General features: G+C 51.1%; 9 protein-coding genes across 9 annotated transcripts; 4 read left to right on the top strand and 5 right to left on the bottom strand.

Moving 5' to 3' along the window:
- Positions 1-712: 712 nt before the first annotated feature.
- Positions 713-2,374, bottom strand: JCM6883_001226 (cyclin family protein; the record flags this gene model as incomplete). Its single annotated transcript, XM_076632811.1, has 4 exons — positions 713-1,261; positions 1,323-1,421; positions 1,493-2,041; positions 2,141-2,374. The coding sequence occupies 4 exons, from the start codon at positions 2,372-2,374 to the stop codon at positions 713-715; spliced, it is 1,431 nt and encodes a 476-aa protein (XP_076487257.1).
- A 2,401-nt stretch (positions 2,375-4,775) lies between these two features.
- On the bottom strand, positions 4,776-6,603 carry THR1 (homoserine kinase; the record flags this gene model as incomplete). Its single annotated transcript, XM_076632810.1, has 4 exons — positions 4,776-5,096; positions 5,577-5,696; positions 5,791-6,498; positions 6,568-6,603. 4 exons carry the CDS (start codon positions 6,601-6,603, stop codon positions 4,776-4,778), a joined length of 1,185 nt encoding a protein of 394 aa, XP_076487256.1.
- A 572-nt stretch (positions 6,604-7,175) lies between these two features.
- On the top strand, positions 7,176-8,837 carry JCM6883_001224 (uncharacterized protein; the record flags this gene model as incomplete). The annotated part of the gene is made up of 4 exons (XM_076632809.1): positions 7,176-7,353; positions 7,410-7,850; positions 7,914-8,021; positions 8,104-8,837. The coding sequence occupies 4 exons, from the start codon at positions 7,176-7,178 to the stop codon at positions 8,835-8,837; spliced, it is 1,461 nt and encodes a 486-aa protein (XP_076487255.1).
- A 196-nt stretch (positions 8,838-9,033) lies between these two features.
- Positions 9,034-12,220, top strand: JCM6883_001223 (GRAM and VASt domain-containing protein; the record flags this gene model as incomplete). The annotated part of the gene is made up of 10 exons (XM_076632808.1): positions 9,034-9,482; positions 9,568-9,857; positions 9,936-10,261; positions 10,526-10,566; positions 10,638-11,176; positions 11,242-11,393; positions 11,452-11,471; positions 11,572-11,599; positions 11,658-11,903; positions 11,954-12,220. 10 exons carry the CDS (start codon positions 9,034-9,036, stop codon positions 12,218-12,220), a joined length of 2,358 nt encoding a protein of 785 aa, XP_076487254.1.
- A 488-nt stretch (positions 12,221-12,708) lies between these two features.
- Positions 12,709-13,257, bottom strand: JCM6883_001222 (histone H3; the record flags this gene model as incomplete). The annotated part of the gene is made up of 3 exons (XM_076632807.1): positions 12,709-12,752; positions 12,823-12,989; positions 13,058-13,257. 3 exons carry the CDS (start codon positions 13,255-13,257, stop codon positions 12,709-12,711), a joined length of 411 nt encoding a protein of 136 aa, XP_076487253.1.
- Positions 13,258-13,611: 354 nt separating this feature from the next.
- JCM6883_001221 (histone H4) lies at positions 13,612-14,113 on the top strand (the record flags this gene model as incomplete). Its single annotated transcript, XM_076632806.1, has 4 exons — positions 13,612-13,677; positions 13,740-13,866; positions 13,933-14,031; positions 14,094-14,113. The coding sequence occupies 4 exons, from the start codon at positions 13,612-13,614 to the stop codon at positions 14,111-14,113; spliced, it is 312 nt and encodes a 103-aa protein (XP_076487252.1).
- Positions 14,114-14,797: 684 nt separating this feature from the next.
- JCM6883_001220 (uncharacterized protein) lies at positions 14,798-15,950 on the top strand (the record flags this gene model as incomplete). Its single annotated transcript, XM_076632805.1, has 2 exons — positions 14,798-15,191; positions 15,268-15,950. The coding sequence occupies 2 exons, from the start codon at positions 14,798-14,800 to the stop codon at positions 15,948-15,950; spliced, it is 1,077 nt and encodes a 358-aa protein (XP_076487251.1).
- A 2,846-nt stretch (positions 15,951-18,796) lies between these two features.
- On the bottom strand, positions 18,797-23,439 carry JCM6883_001219 (uncharacterized protein; the record flags this gene model as incomplete). The annotated part of the gene is made up of 14 exons (XM_076632804.1): positions 18,797-19,144; positions 19,217-19,546; positions 19,643-19,878; positions 19,942-20,038; positions 20,112-20,237; positions 20,314-20,458; positions 20,543-20,748; positions 20,851-21,077; positions 21,152-21,389; positions 21,459-22,127; positions 22,196-22,536; positions 22,609-22,729; positions 22,795-23,347; positions 23,417-23,439. 14 exons carry the CDS (start codon positions 23,437-23,439, stop codon positions 18,797-18,799), a joined length of 3,660 nt encoding a protein of 1,219 aa, XP_076487250.1.
- Positions 23,440-23,625: 186 nt separating this feature from the next.
- On the bottom strand, positions 23,626-24,581 carry UBC7 (E2 ubiquitin-conjugating protein UBC7; the record flags this gene model as incomplete). The annotated part of the gene is made up of 6 exons (XM_076632803.1): positions 23,626-23,700; positions 23,778-23,956; positions 24,060-24,170; positions 24,249-24,302; positions 24,392-24,440; positions 24,534-24,581. 6 exons carry the CDS (start codon positions 24,579-24,581, stop codon positions 23,626-23,628), a joined length of 516 nt encoding a protein of 171 aa, XP_076487249.1.
- Between the last annotated feature and the right edge of the window lie 21 nt (positions 24,582-24,602).

Genomic DNA, 24,602 nt, shown 5'->3' with positions numbered 1-24,602 from the left:
CGAGTTCGACGCCGTACTCTCGATCAGATACATTCCTTGCACATTCACAATCGAATGTATAGACGGGCAGCTGTCCGATTGCCGACTAGATAACCTTCCAATCGAATCGAATAGCCCGAGTCGTTGCCCTGGCGCTTACAATTGTTTTCTGTCACATCCACATCAAATTCGAAATCTCCCCTTGCTAAGCTCACTGTTCCGGAAATCCAGACAGCGGACGTCGACCAAGTGGTGCTCGCAACTTTGATTCGCGGAAAGGGAGGCATGCGAGAGAAAGTAGAATCGCGCGACTCGGTCTTCGATCTGATTGAGCTATAACTTTTCGTGACATTTTCAATGGTCTCAGTTTTTGGACATATCGTGCAAAGAAAGGAGAAGGGAATATATAGATAAGAAACGAGGAGAGGGTTCAGTGAAAACGTCAAAGTGAAGAAGTCGAGGCAGAGAAAGTCAACGTTTGATTGAAACGAGAGACTAGGTGAAGGAACGAGAAGTGTGGTATCGAGATGACTGGGTATCGGAAAGTGCTGGGTGTAAATGCGAGAACGAGTGGGAGGGCTGAAGAAAAAGGAATGACTGTAAAGGGCGAGAGAGTGCTTCGAAGAAATGATGAAAGTTGCGAGAGGAAAGAACGACGAGAACAGCAGAGACCGAGGGGGATCGTACGAATACTGATGAGAAAGCTGGGTAAAGTTGAAGAAACTGAAGTGATCTAGACGCGATAATTTGGTGCAGTTGGCGAAGAAGAATCGATCATGGTCGTTGTCGGACCGAGAGCGTGACGTCGAGAAGCGTCTTGATTCATCTCCCACTTGGCACGATTGAGCGGCGGTCGATGCGAGGGTAAATGAGATTCGCGGTTGAGCGATTTTTGGTATTGTTGAGGACCGTGATTTTCCTTGCCGGCGGCGAGACGAGCGGCGAGGTGATCGACGAGGAAAGGATCTGATGCCGCATAGGCAGGTAGTGGTGTAGCCGGAGTGAGTGGTTCTTCGTCGTCTTCCTCGCACGAATCGTCCGACGAGAACGACGTATCCATGCTCGAGTGTGAAGGAGTCGAGCCTAGCATCGAAGATGACGAGTCGAAAGTCGATGAAGACGAATCCATCGAAGAGGAGGATGAACGAGTGAGGAAAGGACGGGAAGGAGTGGAAGGAGTCGGAGAAGGGCAAGGGGAAGTTTCGCGGAAAGCGAAGCGGCGACCGGAGAGGTACCATTGTTGGGAGAAGATGGAAGCGCGAGAGTATTCGGGAATCGAGTACTATAGGCGCGATGTGTTAGGGGATTGTGTCTGGAAGAGCGCAAGGAAGAATAGAACGAACCTTGGTAATGACAATGTGCGAGACGTCTTCGAGATGTTCGGCAAGGTACTCGTCGAGCATGAGAACAAGTCGCAACACGGTCTCGGACTCTTCGAGAATCTAGGAGAGAGCAAGGTCAAGTCAGAAACCGCGAACTGGAGAAGAGCGAAGACGATTCGAGAGAAACTCACTCGACGAGGTTTGCCTAGCATGTGACGAGCGAGAACGAGAGAGGCAGCGGCGATGTCGGAAGCGTAGAAGCTGATGAATTCTCGGTGGAAGAGGGTCAACTCCATGATGAATCGAGAGACGTGTTGAGTGCGAGAATCTTCGAGAGGACCGGTCGTGCAGGCGAGACGGAGCCAGGCTTCGGCGGTAGGGTGACCGATGACCCAGTGAATCGTAGCGAGAACGTGACCTTCCATCTGAATGAACGCCTTCTCGTCGTAAGCGTTGCAACACATCTCGACGAGTTCCGGAAGAGTTGGAACGCGATCCTTTCCCTCCTCGAATTTGGCGGCGATCCATAGCGCGGCGCACCCTACGAGCTGGTAGTGCTTCTTGAAGACGATTCGTTTCGATACGTAACGGTCGACAATGTTCAGAGCGAGGTAGAGGGTTTCGGGACGTAGTCGGTTTTGGAGATGAATTTCGATGAGAAAGTCGACGAGGTAAGATCGCATGTACCACCTCAACTCGGGTTGTTGATCGATGAGTTCGGCATTGGCCATCGTCTTGCTCTGCGAGAGAAACGAGAACGAGGGTAGTCGTTAGCAATCGCGTCCGAAAGAAACGCGTTGCGCTGCGGGAGAGAGGAAGAGAGAAAAAGTTCGGCTCACCTGCATCTCATACATGTAACCCTTGACATCCTCGCGGTAATCCTTCTCGAGTAGAGGTTGTAGTTGTCGTTCAGCGGGAGACATGCGAGCGTGCCGTTGCATCTCGACCGAGACGGGAGAACTCCTCTTTGAAACGGGAGAAGGTCGTCTAGAGCCCATCACGTTCGGGGATCGTTTCTTCGGGTAGGCTGTCGCTCGAGGTGCAGGGAGAGGGAGGGCGGAGGGAACCTTCATGTCGAGAAAGAGGAGAGGAAGAGAGGAAACGGATCGAGGAATGTTGCGGAGGGAACCGAACTAAGATCGAGTCGTGTGAACGACGACGGGAGAGAGATCGAGGACGAGACGGAGAGGATGCAGTGTGACGGTGGTAAAGCTAGAGGCTGTATGGGTTCGAGAGTGAGGAACGAAACGAGAGTCGGGAAAGTTGGAAATGTATGTGGAGAGAAGAAACGGCGAGGACGAGAAGAAGAAGGATGAGGCGCAAAGAGAAAGTAGATTCGATAGGTCGTCAACGTTGAAAGCGAGTCGGAAAGTTTTGTGATGGGAGAGGAGAGACGAGATGAGATGTGAAGCGCGAGAAGGATTTTTGGAGTTTGGAGACAGCGAGAACGAAATTTCGAAACACAGCGATCAGCGCGGTGTTGATCCCGAGTACGCGAAGTTGAACCGCCTTTGTTCGAGAAGCGTGAAATGTGACGCACCTTAAAAACGAGGGGTTCCAAAGGAAAAGAAAAACAACACGTTTTCAGGTTCGAGATTCTAGAGACTGGCTGCGATCAATCGAAAACCGAGATTCGCGCTCGAAACAAATGTCAGTTCCTGCACGCTTGTTTGGAATTTGCGAGAGCGCGAGCACTCCGACTAGAGGGTGATAGGAGACCGGTCAGAATTGAGCCTTCAATAGCTCACTGTCTCGTGCCGCTCGCACTCCGTTTGCAGTGTTACGGTATCGTACCTTTTGATCGAAAGAACCGAGTCCAGGGGATCCGTCGAGGACTGTAAAGGTGGAATGCGATTCGTCGAATACGAAACGACGACGACGACGACGAAACGCAGGAGAGTGTGCGCAAACAGAGACTGTCGATGTGTATGCGACGCTCGTCAGTGTCATGTTCCGGCGAAGGACGAGAGAAGAGAGGATGAAAATGTCAAAAGCTCGTACCACAATCAAAATTCGCTCTGTTCGCAACACGAAACCAAGGATTCACGTCAGCCTGCTCGTCAACATAAGCTTCTAGTTTGCTCGTTTCCCATGATTCCGTCGCCCAGTGATCCTACGGAAGCTCTGGGGAGAAGGTCTTGCGCTCGCTTCATCCCTCCCGAAGACGAGGAAGAAAGAACGGTCACGACGATCAAGGAGAACCTCGAGGCGACGACGACGAAGCGTGCGGCTCGGAACCCCCTGATCGTCGCTTCGTACTGTACGAGAATCCTGTCCTCTTTATTCAGACCCGATTTGGGAGGAGCACCTCGGAGAAGGGTTCCACTTCCCTTCTATCACTCATCTTCCCTCCGAGATAGAAAAAGATCGAAGATACGATCTGCTTGCACTCACCGGAAAGACAACCTTCTCTCGCGGCGAACGGGGTTCAAAGGGAAAGCGACTTTTCTTCGAAAACCTGTCACCATCGTAGAAAACGCAATTCGATCAGCATGCCTTCCTTCGTTCTCGATTCCGCTCCTACTCTCTCCCCTCTCTAATTGCAAAGCTCCCGATCGATTGTACTGTACTCGGCCTTTTCCACACAGACAAAAGAGAAACAGAGAGCTCACCTTCTTTCGCACTATGCTCCAAGCTATTCAATCAAGTTGAGAGTTTTCGAACGAACCGTTGCAAATGTGCTCTCGAAATTCAATGAGCTCTGGCTGATTCTAACTCAACTCAGTACAGTTCTCTGGGTGATTAGTCTGATCTGATCGCCGTGAGGAGTGAAGGAAAAGTTTGACGAACTTTGCTGTAGGGTAAGCGCTCGAACGGTCGCGGGGTTGAGCGAGAGGGTTTGGATGGGCGAAACTTGTTGCTCTTGAGAGTGTGGTGCTCTCGAAGGTCAAACCTGAAGGGATCGAAGAGCTATGTGAGAGCTAAGAGACGGTACGGACCTCGATTCTCGTTGCCGACTTTTCTGACGAGAGAAGTGAAAGGTGGAGTAAAGCAGGCGCCTCGCGCTCGGTCCCTCACTTCTCCTGAATGACGAAGAGGGAGGGAGCTCTCGACTGGAAACGACTACACTCAGGTTCATTCCAAGCCTCAGAAGGTACAACGTACTTTGAACGGGCTTTGGAGACGCAAAAAGTATAGCGCTGCGACCCTCACTTCCTCCCATTCATGGGCCGGGTGCAAACGCCGTCACGATTCATCGAAGGCGGTGCTCGCATGTACTTGGAAGTTCTACTTCCCGTAGCTTCTCGCTCGGATCACCTTGAGTGAAAAGGGGACTTTCGCTTTTTCGCCATGAGACGAGCGGTAAGCATTGTGCTGGCCTTGAGGATTCAGTTTCGAGCAAGCGACCAGGCGCCTGGGGGAAAAGTAGGGACCGTCGAGCGGGATCTTTGCTCTTCCTCGCTCTTCCGTCTGGAAACCCACTTGACCTTTTCTCTATTGCATCGAACCCTGTTATCTAGATACCGATCTCGTCTACTTGATCTCCATTAAGGTAGCTCCCTCGTTGTCAACCTCCAATGCAAGCCACTCGACTTCGATTCCGTCTTGTTTCCAAAGTTCCTTGATTGCCTCTCCTACCGCCTTCATCTGAGGCGTAGCTTGTCCAGCAGCCGAGTTGTCGCCGAGAGTGATTTCGGACGTGTCGGTAGAGATCGTACCTTGCTCCTCGGACGAATTCGACTCGTTCGAAACGAGAGCGAGAATCGTAGGTCCAGCTCCCGAGAGGCAGATACCTAGAAGGCCCGGATGTGTCGCGGGCGTCATCGAGTTGACGATTTTCGAGAGTCCAGGAATCTATAGAGCGAAGAGAGTAAAGATTGAGGAAGATGAAAGAAGGCGACACGGAAGAAGGGAAGAAAAAAAGCAGAACGAAATGTCAGTGTTTGAGCTTTTCTCGCAAAGTCTGTAATGAGAAGCGATGTATGCGAAGTTTCGGTCCGAGTTAGAGAAGATAGGGATGAGGACGAAAATGAATTCGGAGAGGGGGACTCCAGTTCGCCGACTACCGCACACCGTTGAGCGAGTCAATGCGTCCGAAAGTCGAGAGAGAGTATGCAGTATGCTCGAGTGATGTCGGGGGAAAGAGAAGAAAGGTAGAGGAAAATCCTTCTCGGCCAAGGTGAGAAGAAAGGAAGTCGAGTCGCGGGGCGAGAGAGGGCACCGGGCGAACTTGACCGTAGCGTGTAAGAGGAGCGTCGTGGAAGAAGGTGACCGGAAAGAAAGCAAAATCGCATCGCGGAGACAGCAGACGAGTGAGAGAGACAAGTAACGTACCAACCCTTCCCTCTGAGGTTGATGAACCTTGTCTCGCATCGCTTCCCAAATTACTGCCGGATCCAAAGGTGACGACGAAAGTGACGCCGTCAAAACAGCGAGTCGTTGAAGGTTGAATACCTATCGTCGTAGAAGAGAGAAAGACAGCGTGAGTGGGTGGAGAGGTGGAGATGTTGAGAAGGAGAAGGAAAAAGAAGGCGGCAAGACAACTCACGACGTCGCTACGAGCGTAGCTGTCTGGTAGAGCTCCTCGCGCCTTGGCTGTCTCGACCTCGAACTTGGGGACGGCGACGACGACTCCGATATCTTTCGAAAATCCATAACTGACATGTCGTCCGACGTTTTTCGGAGGTTGAGGAGGTTCTTCTTGTCCAGGTTTGGGAGGACCTGCGTTTGCAGGGTAGGCAGGGAGAACTTCGGCGAGAGGGATCGAGGAAGGAGCGAGTTCGGAAGGGTCGAGCATGCGAAGGAATGAACCAGTGAAACCTCCACAGAGAGCGGCGGTAACGTTGTCCGGGTGACGTTCGACCATGAGGGCGTAGTCCTTTACTCGCTCTTGAGGGAGTTTGAGGTCACCTAGCGCGTCGCCGAGGAGCACACCTGCGACGACGGCCGCCGCAGAAGAACCGAGTCCTCGACCGAATGGAACTTGATTGTCGATGTTGACCTTGACGACGGCAGCGGGGAAAGAGAGGTGATGAGAGAGTAGGACGTAGAGGGCGACTCGAGTGATCAAGTTCTTGTAGGGATCGAGAGGAGCTTCAGAAGCACCCTCACCCGAGTACGAAAGGATGACCTTGCTGTCGGATTCGGCGCAGGGAACGAGCGAGACGTCGAGCGTAAGGTGTCGCGAGAGGGCAAGACCGAGTACGTCGAATCCAGGACCGATGTTAGCCGACGAAGCTGGAACTCGAATCTTCCACTGCGAAGAACATGAGCGGATGAGCGAAAGTCAGCGAGAGGAAACCGAATCGAGCTGCGAAACGCTTACTCTGCGTTCACCGTGGGTGGGAGCTGGAGGAGTCATGCTTGTGCTTTGATCTGGCGAGTTGGATCGCTCGAGAAGAAGTTGGAAGAAGAACGAGGTCCGAAAGAAGCTGTTCAAGGAAAGACGAGGCAGCCGGCAGTCAGTCATTGTCACATCTTGATCTGTAACGTGTCGCATCCGGTCTGTACACCATCTCGAGCTGCCGAAAGCCTCGTTCATCCCTGAGTCAACATTCCCTCAACCGAAAGCTCCCACGCTTCTCGCCGTGAGGTTGTGCTAACCGCGAGTCGTACTAGAGACCGATCATATTGTATTGGTGGGGATTCGACGTACGTTGAGCGACTCGCCGGGTTGAACGGCAGAGAGCGAGATGTAGAAGGGACGGCGCCGAGTAAAGGCTGTGGAAGTCGAAGTAATCAGCTTACTGAATCTCAAGACCTACTAGTACGCTATCAAGCGATGGTAAGGACGTTTCCTGACCTGTTGACCGATGTCGCGAGTTGTTTGAAGGAGAAGTTGGTCGAACGCTCTTTCCCCTCTTCATTCTCTCGCCCGATCGTCACAATACTCGCTCACTAGCTACGACAGCTACGACAGTACGATATCTCGACATGGGCGGTCCCTCAAACCCGCCTCTTCTCTCGAAACGAACTCGAGAAGCTCTCGAACGGGGGGCAGACTCTCCTCTTTCCACAGCACTCTTCAAGACGTTCGGGAATCAGTGGAGTCCAGACAATCCAGAGGGAGTAATCAATGCTGGGCTCGCGGAGAATAGCTTGATGAACAAGTGTGAGCCGATCGACTCCTCCGAACTGTAAATCTCGCTCATCCCTCCACATCCACAGGGTTGCAAGAATTCTGGGCACGCCCTGGTTCGATGAAGCTCAAAGACACCGACTTGACGTACGGAACCTCGATCCTTGGATCGGAACGACTCTTCCTCGCCTTGTCTTCCTATTACTCTCGGTATTTCTCGCCTATCGTCCCAGTCGAGCCTTTGCACATCGCTACTTCGAACGGAATGTCACCTATGTTGGAACACCTGGCTACTGTCATATCGGACGAGGGAGACTGCTGGGTGCTGCCCGCCCCGTGGTACAATGGATTCAGAGGAGACCTCGAAGCTACGGCGAAAGTTCGAATAGTCAGCGTTGAAGTCGAAATGGGGAAAGAAGGAGAGATTGAAGAAGTCGAGGCAATGGAACGCGAGATGCAGAGAAGGAAAGATGCCGGCAATGAGGCGAAAGTTACGGCCGTTTTGCTCACAAACCCTTCTAATCCTCTCGGTGCGCCTGAGTCCTCTAAGACTGGTGTCCATTTCTAGCTGACCACTCTCTCAACATACACAGGATTCTGCTACAAACCGGAAACCCTGCTCGAATACGCTCGTTTCGCAGAGAAGTGGGGAATTTTCCTCGTTTGCGACGAAATCTACGCTCTTTCCGTCTTTCAAACCGGTTCGTCTAGAATCATAATCCTCTATTATCTCCAGACAACGATGGGAACGATGTATACGTGAGCTGATCGCGCATACTACAGAATCTTCGACTTGGCGACCTTTCACGTCTATCCTCTCCCTCGACGTTCTGAAGGAAGCAGAATGTTCTCCAAGTCGAATCATCCAAACATACGGACTTTCGAAAGACTTCGGTGCCAACGGACTTCGAGGCGCTAATCTGGTCTGTCAACACAATCCTTCGGTTCTTCAAGGCCTCACTACCACAGCGATGATGATGCGAATCGGAAGCCCGACTGACGTTCTCTGGTCCAACTTGATCAACTCGGAAGACCTCGATTATTACCTCAAGGAGAATCAGCGCCGGTTAGGCGAAGGATACAAGTTTCTATCGACTTGGCTGAAGCACCAGAATCTTCCCTTCCGGGAGAGCCACGCGGGACATTTCTTGCTCGCAGACTTTTCGAACGTCATCAAGAGCATGGTCCCCAAGTCAGAAGGTGAAAACGAGGAGGTAACGACACAGCGGGAAGTGGCACTGCTGAATCGGTTAGTCGAGGGAGGAGTCTTCATCAATCCAGGTGCGTCTCTCCTTGCTCTCGCCGTAGCCACTCTCAAACTGTGCACTGACGAGCCGACAATTCCAGGATATTCCTACTGCGTGTCGAGACCGGGATGGTTTCGCATGACTTTCTCGATTCAGCCTCGAGAACTTGTCCTCGCCTTGAGTCGGATCGAGAAAGTCTGCGAGCTCGACGAACGAGTGCTCGAGATGTCGCAGCAAAGTCAATTCTCAGCGTACGGCAGTCGAACTTAACTTAGCGACGATGTTGTTGAATATAATGTTCGTTTTTTGTGGCCTGTATTTCGGCAAGATTTTGGCATCTCATTCGACAGAATCTACGTTCTCGTCTATCCTAGAGAGAGAAAGTATACGAAATTCGATGACGGAGTAAGATCGGGAGGAAGTTGACCTTTCCTTCTTCCTACTCTTACCTTCAGCACACTCGACCATGAATTCCACAACTCCTCCTGCCCCCATGTCTCAAGCCAACCCCGTCGAGCTCATGCGATTCACGCAAGAAACGATCAGAAGACGAATCGACGAACAACTGTCACCTTCAGATCGCTTGATCGCCCATTCCGCCGAGGACATCACGATGCGATATGCGAGAACTGGGTTCTGGATCGGTACTCTCGCTGGAGGCATGTTGGCGTTTAGGAGCAGGCTCATCGCGGGGAGGAGGGCGATGCAAGCCGGAAACCTTCCGAGATTATTCTTTCCCTCGAAACCGGGACAAGCAGGGAAGCTGGAAGAAGAGCTAGCGAAGAATGCCGCGAAGGCGGACGGGGCGGCGTTTAAAGAGAAGATTAAAGAGAAGAGCGCCGACGAAATTAGAAGAAGTAAAGCAGTTTTCTTCGGTAAGGCGATTGGGTACGGTATTCTAGGTTCATTCATTGGGTAAGGGTTCCTGTGCTTTCCCTTTCGTCCCCCTTCCTCGAGAAGGATGCGGTGTCTTTGAGCTCATCCGTTTCGTTTCGGTCAGAACTCAATCCGGCGTGTACTTCGGAAAAGGCGCAGCAGATCGAATGCTCAAGAAATCGGGGCGTATTGAAGCGATTCAAGCAGCTCAACAACGCGGAGTCGCACTCGCAGCTCAGGAAATCTCACAAAAGACGGGAGGTAAAGTCGTGATGGAACAAGTCAGAGGTATAGCCGGAGGTTCTGGCTTAGGCGGTAGTAGGGAGGATCTCGAAGACGGTATCGGATATCAAGAACCTGGGAGAGAGCTGAGTCACGAGACCATGTCTCAAGGCATCGGTTACTCTGATCGAGGCGAGTTTTCTGTTTTCCTCCGCGCTTTTCTTTCTCTCGCGGTAGTTCTGACTCGGAGCTCCTTGCTTTCATGAACAGCACCACCACAAGAGAATTTCCCGGAAAACCTATCTGGTGCAGCGCCTTCAGGCTCGACTCTCCCCGGCTCTCCTTCAAGCTCAAACGACCAAAGTTCGCGATGGGATCAACTTCGACGTTCTCGAGCGAATCCACCTTCGTCTTGGGACGTCCTCCGCGAAGCCAACAACCCATCTCGAGACTCTCAACGACAGAATGTTTCCGAAGGAGTCGAGGACAGCTCCGCAAGAGAATCGCGATTAGATAAGGAGCGCAGGAAGAAGGAGTTCGAGGCACTATTCGATCAAGAAGCGAAAGGAGGAGATGATGGTCTGGGAGATAAAGAGGTTCGGGTCTGGAGATAGACTTCGTCGCATCTCGGTGTACTGCAATTCGCATGTGAGCTCATTCTCTGTCGAAACCCGTCGCATCGTTCGAGAGGGAGAGAACGAGCAAAGCAAGAGGCTTAACGACCGGGGGTGGAAGGGGTGGATCACGTAAGGAGGGGACGACGAAAGTTGAATGGACGAAGGTGAGAGATCGCCTCTTTCTCGTAGCGCTCTCTTCGAATGACTGACTCGATCTGACCCCTGTATCGACGAATCTGACAGACGAATCTGCCGATCCCCGGTAGGAAATCGCCTCGATTTGAGTGAGTCGCGACGGGCTCAAGTCATTGCTCCCCACAATCTGACTGCTAACTCGTATTGTTCGCGCTCACAGGAAACGCATGACGGCGAAAGTCATCCCAAACGCCATCGAAGTCACGACTCTTCACGCTTCACACACTTTTTCCTCTTTCCTCGCTCGCGACGCCGCTTTCAAGCTCATCGTCGAAATCTGTCAACACGTTCACCCAGGCGAGAATCTCGCTCCCGACGGCGACTCTACCTCGACCCCGTATGCCGCCGAACCCGACGTCGATGTCAAGAGTCAAATCTCGTTCGAAGACGAAAAGGGGGAAAAGAAATCTCACAAGTTCAAGACTGGTATCGCCGCGATCAAGAATCATATTCGCTCAGCTTCTATCGATACTCGTAAAACATCTTCGTCACCTACCGAAGCGGAGAAGGTTAAACGACAAGCTCAAGCCGGAGGAGGAGGTTCAGGAGGTCATGCGGCGACGGTTTATGACGGACCGGAATACAAGAACGAGGCACTTGATTGCATCTTGCCGACGAGTCCGGATAAGGCTTACGAGTTGTTCTTTGCGAACGAGGAGTTTTTGAAGAAATTCCTCGAGGAAAAGGAGAATCTGAAAGGTACGTCCACGGAGTCGTTAGTCGACTATTCACTCGGCTAATATCTCCTTTATGTGCGTACTTAGGGGTGGACATCGGTCCATGGAAAGCCGTCGACGGCGACGCTGCCGCAAAGGACGACGATCATGCTTTGAAAGAGCGGGACATGTCGTACCTCAAACCCCTCAACGCCCCCGTCGGTCCTAAACAAACTCATTGCATCATCTACGACAAGAATGCGAGTCTTTCTCACTATGGTGATCTGCCCATGGAAGCTGACGATCAGATGAAAACAGGATCAAATGGATCCCGAAACGTGCATTTCGAACTTGACGACGACGAAGACGCCCGATGTGCCGAGTGGTGACAATTCGCTCAACGTTCACATGGGCTGAAGGAGGTGGAACGCACGTCAGAGTCACGACCGAGGTCGAGTGGACAAAGGTGAGCTAATTCGCACTCGTTCGAGATTAGCGCTCGCGACTGACTCATCCGCTCACAGGTGAATCGCATGCTACGAGGAGTTATCGAGAGAGGAGCGATCGACGGACAAAAGACATACCACAAAGACCTTGAAGAAGCCGTTCGAGCTAACATCGAAGCGAACAAGGATGAATACGGAGTCGAAACTTCTGGAGAACCCCCTGCGCCGAGATGCGCAGCGACGTCTTCCTCCTCCTCTTCCGATTCCGGCAGTTTCCTCGACATGCTCCCTGTCTCTCCAACTGCACTCTTACTCGGTCTCGTCGTTCTTCCGCGATCACGAATTTCTTCACCCTCCTCTCTCTTCGTCACCAGGCCACCGCAGCTCGTTCAGCTCGAATCGGTCACCCCGCAGAAGTCGCAAACGCCGTCTCTCGAGTACTCGGAGATTTCAACTCGCTTCATCAACAACGCGTGGCAGGAGCTTCGGGACAAGGAGTCGCGGGAGAAGTTGAACATCTCAAGAAAGTGTTGGCTGGGCTCGAATCGCATATCTCGAACATCGCGGAACAAGTATCGAAGGCGGTAGGACAAGTGAAGGAAGCTTCGGATCGAATGGAAGGAGTTAGAGCTATGCTTTAGATTGTATTGTCGAAAGTTGACTTATTCTATCTCGTCGCATCGCAACGTGAGAGTATTGAGATCGGATTCGTACAGGGAGCGGCATGAGATTGAGTGCTCCGAGGCGAAGTCTCCCTCGTTATCGAGCTTCGACCGGCTTGACAGACCGTTGATTCTTCTCGAGTAAGCTTTCGTCGAATTGGGAGGGAGAAAATGAAGAGTCAAAAGCAGTGACTCGAGGGACCCGATTCAATCGAAATCGACTGTCTTCAGAAAAGGTGTTCTCTCGTCTCGGCGAAGAGCAGTATTGTATTATTCTTCGTTCGGGACGACAAGAGCTCGATCAAGAGGCGCTCTCAACTATGTGCTCGCAAAGGGAGAATGAGAATGAGTGAAAGAGTAAGCGCATGAGTTGCAGCTCAATAAGGTGTCAGATAGAAAGAGCAAGAAACAACAAGATAAGGATTGAAAAGCGAAGGGAAGGGGGATCAAGCAGAGGGAGAAAGAGTTTATTGACGCTCTCCTCGGAGACGACGAGCGAGTTGGATGTCCTCTGAAGAGAGAAATTTGGGTCAGATCAAAAGCTTCGAGACAGAAGATCAATATGTAGAGAGTAAACGTACTGGGTTGGATCGTGACTCGCTTGGCGTGGATAGCGGCCAAGTTGGTGTCTTCGAAGAGCGAAACCAAGTACGCCTCAGCGGCTTCTTGAAGGGCCATTACGGCGGAGGATTGGAATCGAAGATCGGTCTTGAAGTCTTGAGCGATTTCACGAACGAGACGTTGGAAGCTACGAGGGTGAGACAGAGTGTCAGTCTAAAGCAAAGAGAGACAGTGAGAGAGAGAGAGGAGACATACGGAAGTTTACGAATCAAAAGCTCGGTCGATTTTTGGTATCGACGAATCTCACGAAGAGCGACGGTTCCAGGACGGTAACGGTGAGGCTTCTTGACACCTCCAGCGGCGGGGGCGGATTTACGAGCAGCCTTGGCGGCAAGTTGCTTACGAGGAGCCTTTCCTCCGGTAGATTTACGAGCGGTTTGCTTGGTACGGGCCATTGTGTTGTTGGAGAGTTTGGGGTGAAAGTTGATCGAGAATGTAGTGGGTGATGAAGGGGAAAGAAGGAGACGATCAATTCAGCCCTCGGAGTTGAAGAGAGGCGCGTGCGTTGTTTGTCGGGAACTAGGTCGAGGCAGAGTTTTTCGAGAATGCGTACTTTGAATTCGACCTCCGCCTAGTTCCTACTTCGGTAGCGGAACAAACAAACACTTTTCAGAAGCGCGTTCCTCCTTCAAAAGTTCAGCTCCCTCTCTGATCTCCCCTCTTCTCTTCACTTCACACACTTTCGACTTTTAGTCAACTCTACTCTCTTCTCTCTCAAACCCCAACCACTCAACACACTCTACTCAATCATGTCTGGACGAGGAAAAGGAGGAAAAGGACTCGGAAAGGGAGGAGCCAAGCGTCACCGAAAGATCGTTAGTCTCAAGAGTCTCTCCTCTTGTCGCGACTGTTGACTGATTTGCTCGCGTTCATTCAGTTGCGTGACAACATCCAAGGTATCACCAAGCCCGCGATCCGTCGTCTCGCTCGTCGTGGAGGAGTCAAGCGTATCTCTGGTTTGATTTACGAAGAAACTCGTGGTGTACTCAAGATCTTCCTCGAGAGTGAGTTCATCTCTGCTCTATCCACCTCTCAAGCGTGTTTATTGACTCGCTTTCGACGATCATTAGACATCATCCGTGACTCTGTTACCTACACTGAACACGCCAAACGCAAGACTGTCACTTCCCTCGACGTTGTCTACGCTCTCAAGCGAGCAGGCAAGACCTGTAAGTCACTCTTTACTCCTGACGATCAAGACGTTGATACTGACTGGAGTTTCGCGACGCAGTGTACGGTTTCGGAAACTAAGATCTTCGTCGTCGCTTTCTCCTCTCTTCGCTTTTTCTACATCCCCTTCGTTGTCGTTACTACTACCTTCCAGTGTGCTGCAATGTCTCTGCGCCACTTTCCTCTACCGCTCGCGAGTCTGTTCATACTGGCGAGAAACGGAGAGACAAATTTGGCATTCGCGAAGCCAGCAAGCGACCGGCTTGTTCTCGATGTCGCAGCAAGCCATACGAGCCTCATCGCTCCACTCTCGCCCTTCAACATTGCGAGCAGATCAATTTTGACGGACGAAGTAGTGCGAAACGTTCTCAGTGAGTCTCTCCGTTCTTCCTCTTCTTCCTATGCGCTCGACTGATGCGGTTGGCTAGTAGTCGTAGATCACAGCTTTGCGTCTCCAGTGTTGGTGAGTTGCTCAAAGCGATGAGCTACAAGCCCGATGGATTTCCGCGGTGCTCGAGCCTGCGAAACCCCTCGCAAACGCCCCCTCCATCTTCGCTTCCTTTCTTCCTCTGCTAACTTGTTCCCTTTCGCTCTCCTCGACAGCGAGAACGTCGAACAGAGGAGACTGACGGTTACTCGGTTCATAACGAGCAAGGTTCGCTTCTTTCTTCCCGTGATGTCTCTTTTCTCCTCTCTTCCTTTTCCTTCTTGCTTCTCCCGTCTTGCCGCTGATCTCAATATCAATCACTTGATTAGCGCCTCACAATGCCCCATCTCCCCGACGAACTCCTCCTCGACCTCTTCGAACTCGTCCCTTCCCGAAACGATCTCACCCAAGTCTCGTATTCGTGCAAAACGTTCGCAACTGTTGTCAAACCGTTACTCTACTCCCACGTCATGATTGAGAACAAACAGCAACGCAAAAGATTACGCAATACGAACAAGGAGAATGGCGAATTCGTGAAAAAGGTGACAATCACGGGAGATTATGATCCTGCTTGGCAAATTATATTGCACTACTTCAACGAGTTTATTACGGACAGCTGGAGCGACTCGGGAAAAGCGGACGATGGGGAGGCGGAAGAGAGGGACAAATTTGCGCCAGTCGGTTGTGGATGCGTGAGGGAACTGGTCGAGGGGAAGCTCTTCAACGTTCAGTGTAAGTTATTCCTCTTCCTGCTGTTGCTGCTGCACCAAAACACCAGACCGCTCACATGAACGCCTTGTGGCGATAGCTGTCGAACAACTCCTCGTGAAAAACCTGGTCGAGAACCCTCGGGTCGAGCTCCACCAACCTCCGGTACTCCCTTCGATCTTCCGAAACCTTCGCGCCATTTTGATTTATATTCATAGCGGAGGTTCGACAGTGTGGGAGGCTGTCCTCCGAAAGAGATATCTCCCCTCTCTCCGTCATCTCGCGATTCACGGCTTATCGGTCTACATTCCCAACCCTTCTGGAGAAGGAAACGTTCGTACCTGTGTGGTCACAGGTGGAGTGCTCTCGAAGTCGGATCTGCTCGACCAACTCGAAATTCTTGTTTCTCCTCATTACCCCTTCCTTTCGAACTGCCCGCAACTTGTTCATCTCGCCACCGTCTCCCCACCACCTATTCCCTCACATACAAGCTATGCCATCGTCATTGTCGGAAGCCAGGACCTCAGTGATGGGAACGTTGTCCAGAAAATGGCTCGACACATCAGGTTGGTCCTCGCTCGGCCGGAGATGGGGCTAAAGTATCTTTCGGTGGAAACTCGCTTCAATGAAGCCTGCGAGCTCTTCAGGGAAACGATGGATCTTGCAATCGAGAAGGGAGTGAAGGTTTGCTACGACAGTCGAGACGACGGGCTCATCCCTCAAAGTTTCCTGGATTTTCTTGAGGAGAAGAAGAAGAGGGAGGAAGAGGCGCAAGGGAATTAAAGATGTGACAAGGTGGTAGTAAGTCGGATGGAAGCTGGTGTGAGCTGAGGAAGAGGAATGTCTGAAGTTTCGCAATCGAGCTAGAGTACAGTTTCCCGTTCGATTCTTTTCGGCCTCACGTTTCACGCCTTTGTCTCGCTTGATTGGAGACTTCAACCCGTGTCGAGACCGAGCTTGTCCTGCTCCGTTCCGAGCTGATTGCGAATGAGAGAAAACGAAGACTGAGCGAAATTTGCAGCTTCCTCGTCGCAAATTTTCCTCGCTTCCGACCAAAACCTGGCGAGATGTCAGAGTGCTGTTGGCACCGCTTCATTAGCGAAGGATTCAGCACAAACTGGCCCAGCCGATTCCTGCGAAATCGAGAACTCGTCCTCAGCGCTTTCTCTCTTGCATTCGACCCTCGAATCAGCAACACGACAGCTCTTTTACGGAAACACACACCTAGCTCAGTCCTCGATCAAATTCCAGCGCTTCTCCAGTCTCTGCTCTTCCCTTCCGCCTGATCAAACCGGATGATCATCTTCTCTCACTCGCCCTCTCGTCGCTGCGGTACCAGACTCAGTCACGACTATCGACTACGAAGTAGCACCGCACAATGAACTCATCTCATCCTCTATAGCAGGCTTACGGAGAAAGATGACGAGTCTCGATGTTTACTCCCCTCCTCCAACGCTTTACAACGGCCAGCAGATGGGAGCGAACTCCGCCGTCGTTATTCTCGAAGTAGTAGATTGAATTACCGGTCGCACAAGATGGAGAACAGGCCAAGAAGTTCAGTCGATGAGATGGGTGTGCCTTAGTCTGACTCTCTCGGGAAGTTCTTGTCTGCTGTGAGTAATCGTACCGTTAGCTTGTCGTTAGTCCACGTCTACTTCCGACAGATGAGGCGGCTTCGACCAATGAGGAAGGAGGAGAGACAACTCCGGTCGTCTTCCGCGGTGGTCGAGCCTCGTTAAAAATCGAGCAAACGCCCTCTCTTCTCTCTCTCTCTCTCTCCTTCCTCTTCCCTCGTCTCAACGAATCATCGTCACCGGTTCCCTCCATATTTTGATAGGTGAGTGAGTTCGATTCGCAGCTGAAAACTAAGAATCGCTGTGACCGAGTCTTCTACTCGCAGAACTTCGCTCGCGCCTCTCGTTTCCCACTCCTCCCTTGCCAACCGCTATCCCCCGCCTTCCTCCTCCACACTCTGTCGCTCAAGCGCTCATCGATTCAAGGGTCTTGCTGGCATTGGTGGAGACTGGACGTACGATCCAGTCTGTGACCCAGAGGCGATCGATCCTCGCGCTCTGGGACTCGACTTCGTCTCGTACGTTCGTTCTTGACCGTCGACAGCAAGCCCTTTCTTTCGGTACCGCTCGAAAGACGCGCACTCCGAGGAAACGTCGTAAATCATCCCTCCTTTTCTCCTCTCTTTTCTTCGATTCTCAAGAGCTGATCAGCTCTGATTTCGCGCAGTATCACTCGAGGGTCTCCGTCGTCTCTGCCGTTGATCTCGAAGCCGTCTTGCGTCTCGAATCGATCGCAAAGCTCAGCAGCGAGGGGCACCGGCTCGTGGAGGACACGCAGGAGCTCATCCTGTTCAGTGCTCGCGAACCGGTGCCGGCTGAGCTCTGCGAGCGATACGTGGCGCAGAAAGGCCCAAGATCCACGTTCGACAGACGAGACAATCCTCGATCTCTCCTCGACGTTTTCCTATTCGCGACTTCACCTTGACGGATCAGATCAGTATCGTGAGACGTCCTTTTAGGAAGTCGCAGCCTCGCCCGCTGTGACTGCTTCGAGGACCTCTGCGACGCTGATTTGATCAAGCAAGGTGAGGTCTCGAGTAGGTCGTCCTTTTTTCTTCGACCCTTCCTTCCTCCCGTTCGACCTCGACTCGCCGTAGCGTTCCTCTTCCATTTCCTCTTTCCTTACGGTTCAAACGCTTATCGATTCAAAGGTTTTGCTGAGACCGAGCCATCCGTGCGTCGGCTCGAGTTGATTCCGCAAAGCTTCGAAACGTCGCTTTGAAATCCTTCCATCTTGGGCCGACGCCCGAATGGCTCGTATTCCAGCAATGCCTTTGAGTGGAACGCGCTTCGATTGTCGATCTTGCCCCAACACGATCCTTCGTGAGTTTTCACCTGGTTTTTCCTCTTCTCTCTCTCTCGGATCTCGAGTACTGACAACTCATGGATCGTTATCTCTTCCAGCACAGTGGATCATCGCAACGAATCGACTCTCGCTCGAGAACCTTCTACTTCCTCGTCTCGCAATTGATCAAGTTAACCGATTCGTCTCAAACCCATTTTTTTTCCTATCCGAGATCCCGCCTTGGCGGTTCGGGACAGTACGTATGTCACTCGGTTCCCATGTCGCGAGAGCGGGTGATTCAAGGTGAGGCAATCACCCGCGGGTAAACCACCCGCTCTCGCGGCTTGGTAGGGCGTGTACATCGACTGATCCGTTCTTTCAAGGAGACGTCTCGGATAGCTCGCTTTCTTCTCCGTTGTAGTCGACCTTTATTGATCTGAAAGTCGTTACTGTTCTACCTCATTCCACTGGCGCTGCAGGGAGAGAGGGTACGCTGCGCTGAGTGCTGAACTTGCTTGAGAATTCTCAATGAATACGAGACCGAGCTCAAGAGAAACGAATCAAAACTACTCCTCGGTATCGCATTCAGTGACTCGCGACCCTCGTGACTCGTCGCTCAAAGACTTCCTCACGACAAGGTTGCTCAACAGACGTCGAGAGGAGAGAGAGGACGAGATATTCAGAAACTAGTTCGAAGAAGAAATGATTTTATCGCAACAACAAGAATCGAGCAAACTACCTCTTTCCAGACCCCTCAGACCAACCCTCTTTCACCTCAAATCCGGTTCGACCGCGTCCTCCAAGCTCATCCCCGACGGAGGAGGGTTCACCACGACGATTTCTTTCTCCCTTTCCACCTCTCGATCTCCCTTCTCTCCTTCACCCAGCTTCTCTCCCTCCATTCCTTTCTCTCCCTTCCTCCCACTCCCTCGTTCAATCGTAGGCCCGAATCGTTCCTGTACCTTGAACAACTTCTCGGAAACGCCCAAATTCTGACGACTCGCCAAATTCTTGAGGATCGAAGCTTCCTGTTGCTCATGCAGGGATCTCCTGATCGAACGGGAGAGGAACGAAGCGAGGAGATCTAGAGGGAATTGGTCGGGTATCGAGGGGAGAACCTATCGACGGATTTGAGAGATTGAGGGTCAGTTACGTGCTGGAGAAAGGGAGGAGAGGGAGAGGGGACTGACGGAAACGGTATCGAGGTTGATAGCTTGGGTTTCTAGGATTCTCGCTATTTGCGCCTCTCCCTTCACATTCCCTTCCCCTCCCGTCGTTGAGGACGAGGAGAGACACATCTCGACCAATATTCTCGCGAGAGTTTCTTTCCTTCTCGTTCCCTCTTCCCTCTTCTGATGTCTCTTATGGACTCGTTTGAGAGGTATCTGGAGTAGAGAGACGAGTTGACTGATTTCGAACGAGGAGAGAGGGTCACCTGATTGGAGGGAATAAGTTTCGGATGATGGGAGATCGTGAAGGGTGTGAAGGAGGAGGGAGAGGGCAGGTCTATCGAGTTTCAACTGGGATCATCACACACAAGGTGATCAGCATCAGCGAGGGAGTTTGCCGGAAGGAAAGGGAAGAGAGGAGAGGGGAAGCAGGAAAGCAGAACGTACTTTCCCATAAACTATTACTCGTTCTAAAGTTAATCCTTTCAATCCTTTCATCTCCATCTCTTCGAGAGCATTCTTAGTTTCGGATAAATCGTATTTCGATGAAGTAGAGAGGAAGAGAATCGTTTTGAGACGGATTCGATCGAGTTTAGCGAATCGAGAAGAGGGGGAATAGAGAGAGGTTAGATGCGAAAGGAAAGTGGTTGGGATCGAGGAGTCGAGTTGAAGGAAGGAAGTTTCTGTGTAATGCAAGGTCAAGTGAGCTGAGAACTTTGGACAGAGAGTTCGTCGCTCGGTCTTACCTTGTTCCCTCAAATGAGCTTTCGCCTCAGCATCACCCAGTAACTCGGTCAATATCCCGAGGTATCGCTTGACGAGATCCGCATGCAGAGTCGAGTCCTATCGACAAGCGATAACGTTAGCCTCATCTGATCGCCAACACTCGAAATGGGAGAAACGAAGAGAAACTAACCGTATCCCTCTCCTGCAGCACCGCTCCCTCAAGAAAAGTATCCGCCGCATCCTGATCTACCTCTTTCATCTTCTCATACAATCGTCTCGTCTCGAAGGTCATCGTTTGTTTAGGATCATTGAACAACTGAAAAGAAGTTGTTCGTCAGCTCCTGGCTCATCGACCTAGAGAGTCAAATCGCTAGACCGAACGGAGAACTGACCTTGAGTCCTAGTTCTCGATCATACCGAAGTAACCAAATCCCATACTCTTCAACGAGTTTCCGATCCTTCAAAGTCCAAAGTAAATCGAAAATCTGTCTCGTCCCATTCTCAGACGAATCATCCTTATACTCTCCCTCAACAATCCTGTCCACTCTCACAGATCTCATCAGTCCCTTTTCACCCTCCCAACACAAAAGAAGAGAGAGAGAGACTGAGTATGAGCCTTACTTTGTCCAAACCTCCAATACCCTCTCCCACCTCCCCTTCCTTCCCGCCAATTCCGCGACCAAACCCCACAACCCATTCTCTTCCAAAGACGGTTCAATAGCACTCACTACGACGTCGTTTGGAGAAGCTAAGAGGATTCGAATATCTTCTAGACGTGGACGGGTCGCAGCAGAGGCAAGGAGGGAGACTAGGGAAGTATCCACCACCTACAAGCACTCACGAGTACACTCCCTTCAAGTCAGCGGGAACGAACCTGAGAACGAAGGGAGAGACAGAGGGAAGAGAGAGAGAGAAAGGAAAAGACGGACGATATCAGTTTTTCTCGAATCGTTACTCCTTCTCCCATTTCTCTCACTCCTCCCAGCTTGACTACCGCTGCCACCTTCTCGACGTTGGATACGCCATTTCATGAGAAAACTAGTTAGTTCTTCTTTAGCGGATTCGACGAGTTTTTGTCGTAGTTCGAGAGTTGAAGGAGCGAGTGCGACCGAGGGGAGAAGGTGAGGTGAGTAGTTGTGGTTGAGATTATCCATGACTGTTCACCCGTTCTCCCCCTATCAGTCACCGAGCGGGTTGCGCTGGGAGAGAAAGAGAGAAGAGGGAGCGCACTGTAAGAATCGATAGTTTTTCCAGACTCGATTTCCCGTTTCACTCCTTTCGGCACCTCAACCAGATCGTCCACTGAGATCAAATCGTCGATCCCGTGGATTGAAAGACCGGTGAAGAGGGAGATTACGATTCGAGGATCACAATTAGAGGAGAGGAAGTGAAGGAAGGAATCTTTGAAATTCAACTCGGTTAACGAGGTGTAGGCGAGGAGGAGGTAAATGTAATTGAGTTCGGGAGTCTACGTACGTTCATTCCCGCTTCTACAAAGTCAGTTTCGACCTGTAACGGAAAGAGAGGGACCACGCACAGGTGAAGAAGAACTCGAGTTCTCCTCGTATCTTCTCACGAGTTCCAAACATTCTCCGACCATTCCCTTCCCAATCAATTCCTCCGCGTCCAATACCCAATTCCTCTCTGTCAATCCCCATAGTTGATTATCCCCAACGACCAAAACCTGCGTCCGTGTTTTCGTCCTCATCCCTCCTCCATTCCCTCCTTGTTTCCTCTGTCTCGGTGGGGGAGTCGATGGAGCTCCTCCTCCCCTCCTGAGAGGTACTTTCACACCCTCGAGTTCCCCAATACGGACTTCCAATCCCCCTCTGACTGAGATTCCCTTCAGACTCCTAACACTTCTTCCAACTTCGAGTCGTTGTACGAGTTCCTGAGTATTTAAATCATGTACTTCCACTATCCCACCTTCCAATAACCCTACTCCCAATTCCCTTGTTCCCTTGCCCTCAGAAGGAGAAGGAAGGGCAACAAAGGAGAGCAGGGTTGAGGACCATTCCAAAGTTCCACGACAAGGTTCCCCGAAAGAATTGATAAAGACTCCGAGCGTCGAAGTAGAGGTATGTGACGCTAGAAGGAATTCGGAGGAACCTATCGAAGTAATCAAAGGGCGGTGTTTTGAGTTGCTCGACGAAGGGGAGGGAGAAGGAGATTCTGGATCGGGGGAATCAGGTGGAGAGTTTGGAGCCTATCGAAGCAAATCCATCAGCGAAGGTAGCAGGGAGGAGAAAAGGAAGAGGAGAAGAGAGGACGGACCTGAGAGATCGGTAGTAAAGGTAAAGCTTCAGCTCTCTCCAAATCAATAATCAAATAATTCTCTTGATCCGCCAAACACAACTTCTTTCCTTTCAATACAACTAATTGGATCGTTTGAGAGTCTGGAGGGAGGGGGAGTTCTTTCAGGGATTCGAGACCAGAAGGGAGGAGTTGGAAATGATGGATTGTTCGTCGTTTAATGACGATCAATGAGAGAGAGGATGAGGATGAGGAGGAGGGAGAATGGTCGATGGAGAAGGAAACGACGCCTCGGACGGAAGGGAATTGATGCACGTTTAGAGGAGTGAGGTGTGGGAGGGAATGGAATGTGAGGATTCCGTCTGTAAACCAGAATCTTGTGCATCAGTTACGTCTCCTCGACTTGACGGATGTAAAGTAAAAGAGAGGGGTACCTGATAGTATTATAGCCATGTTCTCGAACGGTTCCGGTAAGAATTCGAACCGATCCAGTAGTTTCTTCGAAGACAAAATGGGGGAAAGTTGAATCGTTTCAACTAGTTTCAACGCACTGACCTGTATTTCGTACGACGCTTATCGGTTCTATATTCTCTCGTGAGTAGTAGTAGAAAGAGTCGTACCTTCTTCAACACCCTCGAGCTGGGAGATCTCGTCGGAGGCGAATCCGATAAATCCATTAAATCCCTTTCCTCCCCCTGCTCATCTCCCTCTTCTACGTTCGCCGAGGAATAAACCTTTACTAGGTTCTCCCTCGAACTCGCTACATAGACTCTATCTCTGGTCGTTTCAATCCCCTTGACCACCGATCCTCTCGTTCCTTTTCCTGCTCCTCCTCTTCTGGCGGGTGAACCTGTTGAGGTAGTTGAGTCAACTACACTACTGACTAGTGAATTGAGTACTGATCGTGCATTCGGTGGTGAGAGAGGTCGAGGAGTAGAAGGAGAGGGAGATGAGAGTGATGAGGAAGTGGGGTCGATTGGATCTAGGAGAGTCGAGAGCTGGAATAGAGCTGTTGCTGATGGGGAGGAGTCATGGTCGGAGGTAGCCACGATGGGCAGATGACGCGGGAGAGAGTGTTGAGTGATGGAAAGAGGAGAGAAAGGATGAAACTGTGAAGTGATGTGTCCGATGACAAGGACGAATTTCTTTCGAAAGTTTCGAGTGTAAGGGTATCTTACGACAAGGACGAGGTTTGTTAAGCGAAGCGTGAAACAATTCTGTAGAAAAAATGCATTTCGCAACGAGGTCGATCGATGATCCAACATTCTCTCCTCTGCTAGCCCAGGGTGAGACACGATGGCGGTATCAAAAGAAGGAACGTAAAGAAAGAATATAGAAAGGTACGAAGTAAAGAAAGAACGTGAAATGCAAAGAAGGAGAGGAAGAAAATCAAAACTGAAAACTGAGGAGGTTTGTGTTTCGCTGTTTGTTCGTCGTTTCCGACGAGTCGATTATAGATCCAATTGTTGTCTAACGTGCGCTCTAATCGTCTCATCATACTCTTCCCTCTGATCCCTGTACATCTTCTGTACAACCCTCTCCCAACCCATTTCATCATCAGCTCTCTCTCGCTTCCTCCTTAGTAGAGAGTGAGGATACTCACACAAGCATCAATATTTGCCCCCGACTCTAAATTAGGTTCCGCCAACATTGAAATCACGCTCAAAAGAATCTTTTCTACGCTTTGTACGGGAGACCAACGTTCGGAAGCCGATTCGTAAGAGTTTGGATCGTCCCCTGGAGCGTGAAGGATCGAGATACAAACTTCTCCATTCGAATAGACTAAGACACTCTCTCATTCCTCGTCAGTGGGCGCTAGGAGGAGAAGGGAAAGAGAGGGAGGGAGGAGAAGGGGAAGGGGAGGGAGGAGATGGGAAAACGCAACTGTTTGGATGGAATAAAGGAGGATCGAATCGCATTTTAGGAGGAGATAAAGGATAATCTCGTGGGAAAGTTAGGGTCGCTTGGAAGACTCCTCCTTCGAAAGGCGTATCCTCTAGAGAGAGAACGCACGAAAGAGGGGGTCAGGTTTGAAATGCGGGAGATTTTGTGTGAGGGAAAAGGAGGGGGTTACCGGGACCGGAGATTAGACAGGACCAAGTAAAGAAATCGTCTTCACTGACGGGACCTACGATTCACCCCAAACACGAAAGCGAATTAGCCGGGGAGGAAACACGCGAAGAGGTTGAAGTAATGAGAGAGGGGGAGAGGACTTACCGGCAGTGAACATCGAATCTTCATTCTCGGCTGCTGTCAACTGCTTATACTGTTCCAACGCACACAAGTCGACAGAGAGAGAAAGTTGTGATGAGTTGTGTGTTGAATGAGATGAGAAAAAGGAGAATCAAGTGTGTTTTACCTCAGTCATGAGTCGTTTCAAAGCCGTGTTCATTGCTCCACGAGACATCTTCTTATCGATCGTATCCGG

The sequence above is a fragment of the Sporobolomyces salmoneus genome (assembly GCF_050403485.1).
Source record: "Sporobolomyces salmoneus JCM6883 DNA, S_salmoneus_JCM6883_v1_ctg30, whole genome shotgun sequence".
NCBI classification, from domain to species: Eukaryota; Fungi; Basidiomycota; class Microbotryomycetes; order Sporidiobolales; family Sporidiobolaceae; genus Sporobolomyces; species Sporobolomyces salmoneus.
The sequence above is the reverse complement of the archived record's forward strand: the minus strand, read 5'-3'. Positions and strand labels throughout refer to the sequence as shown.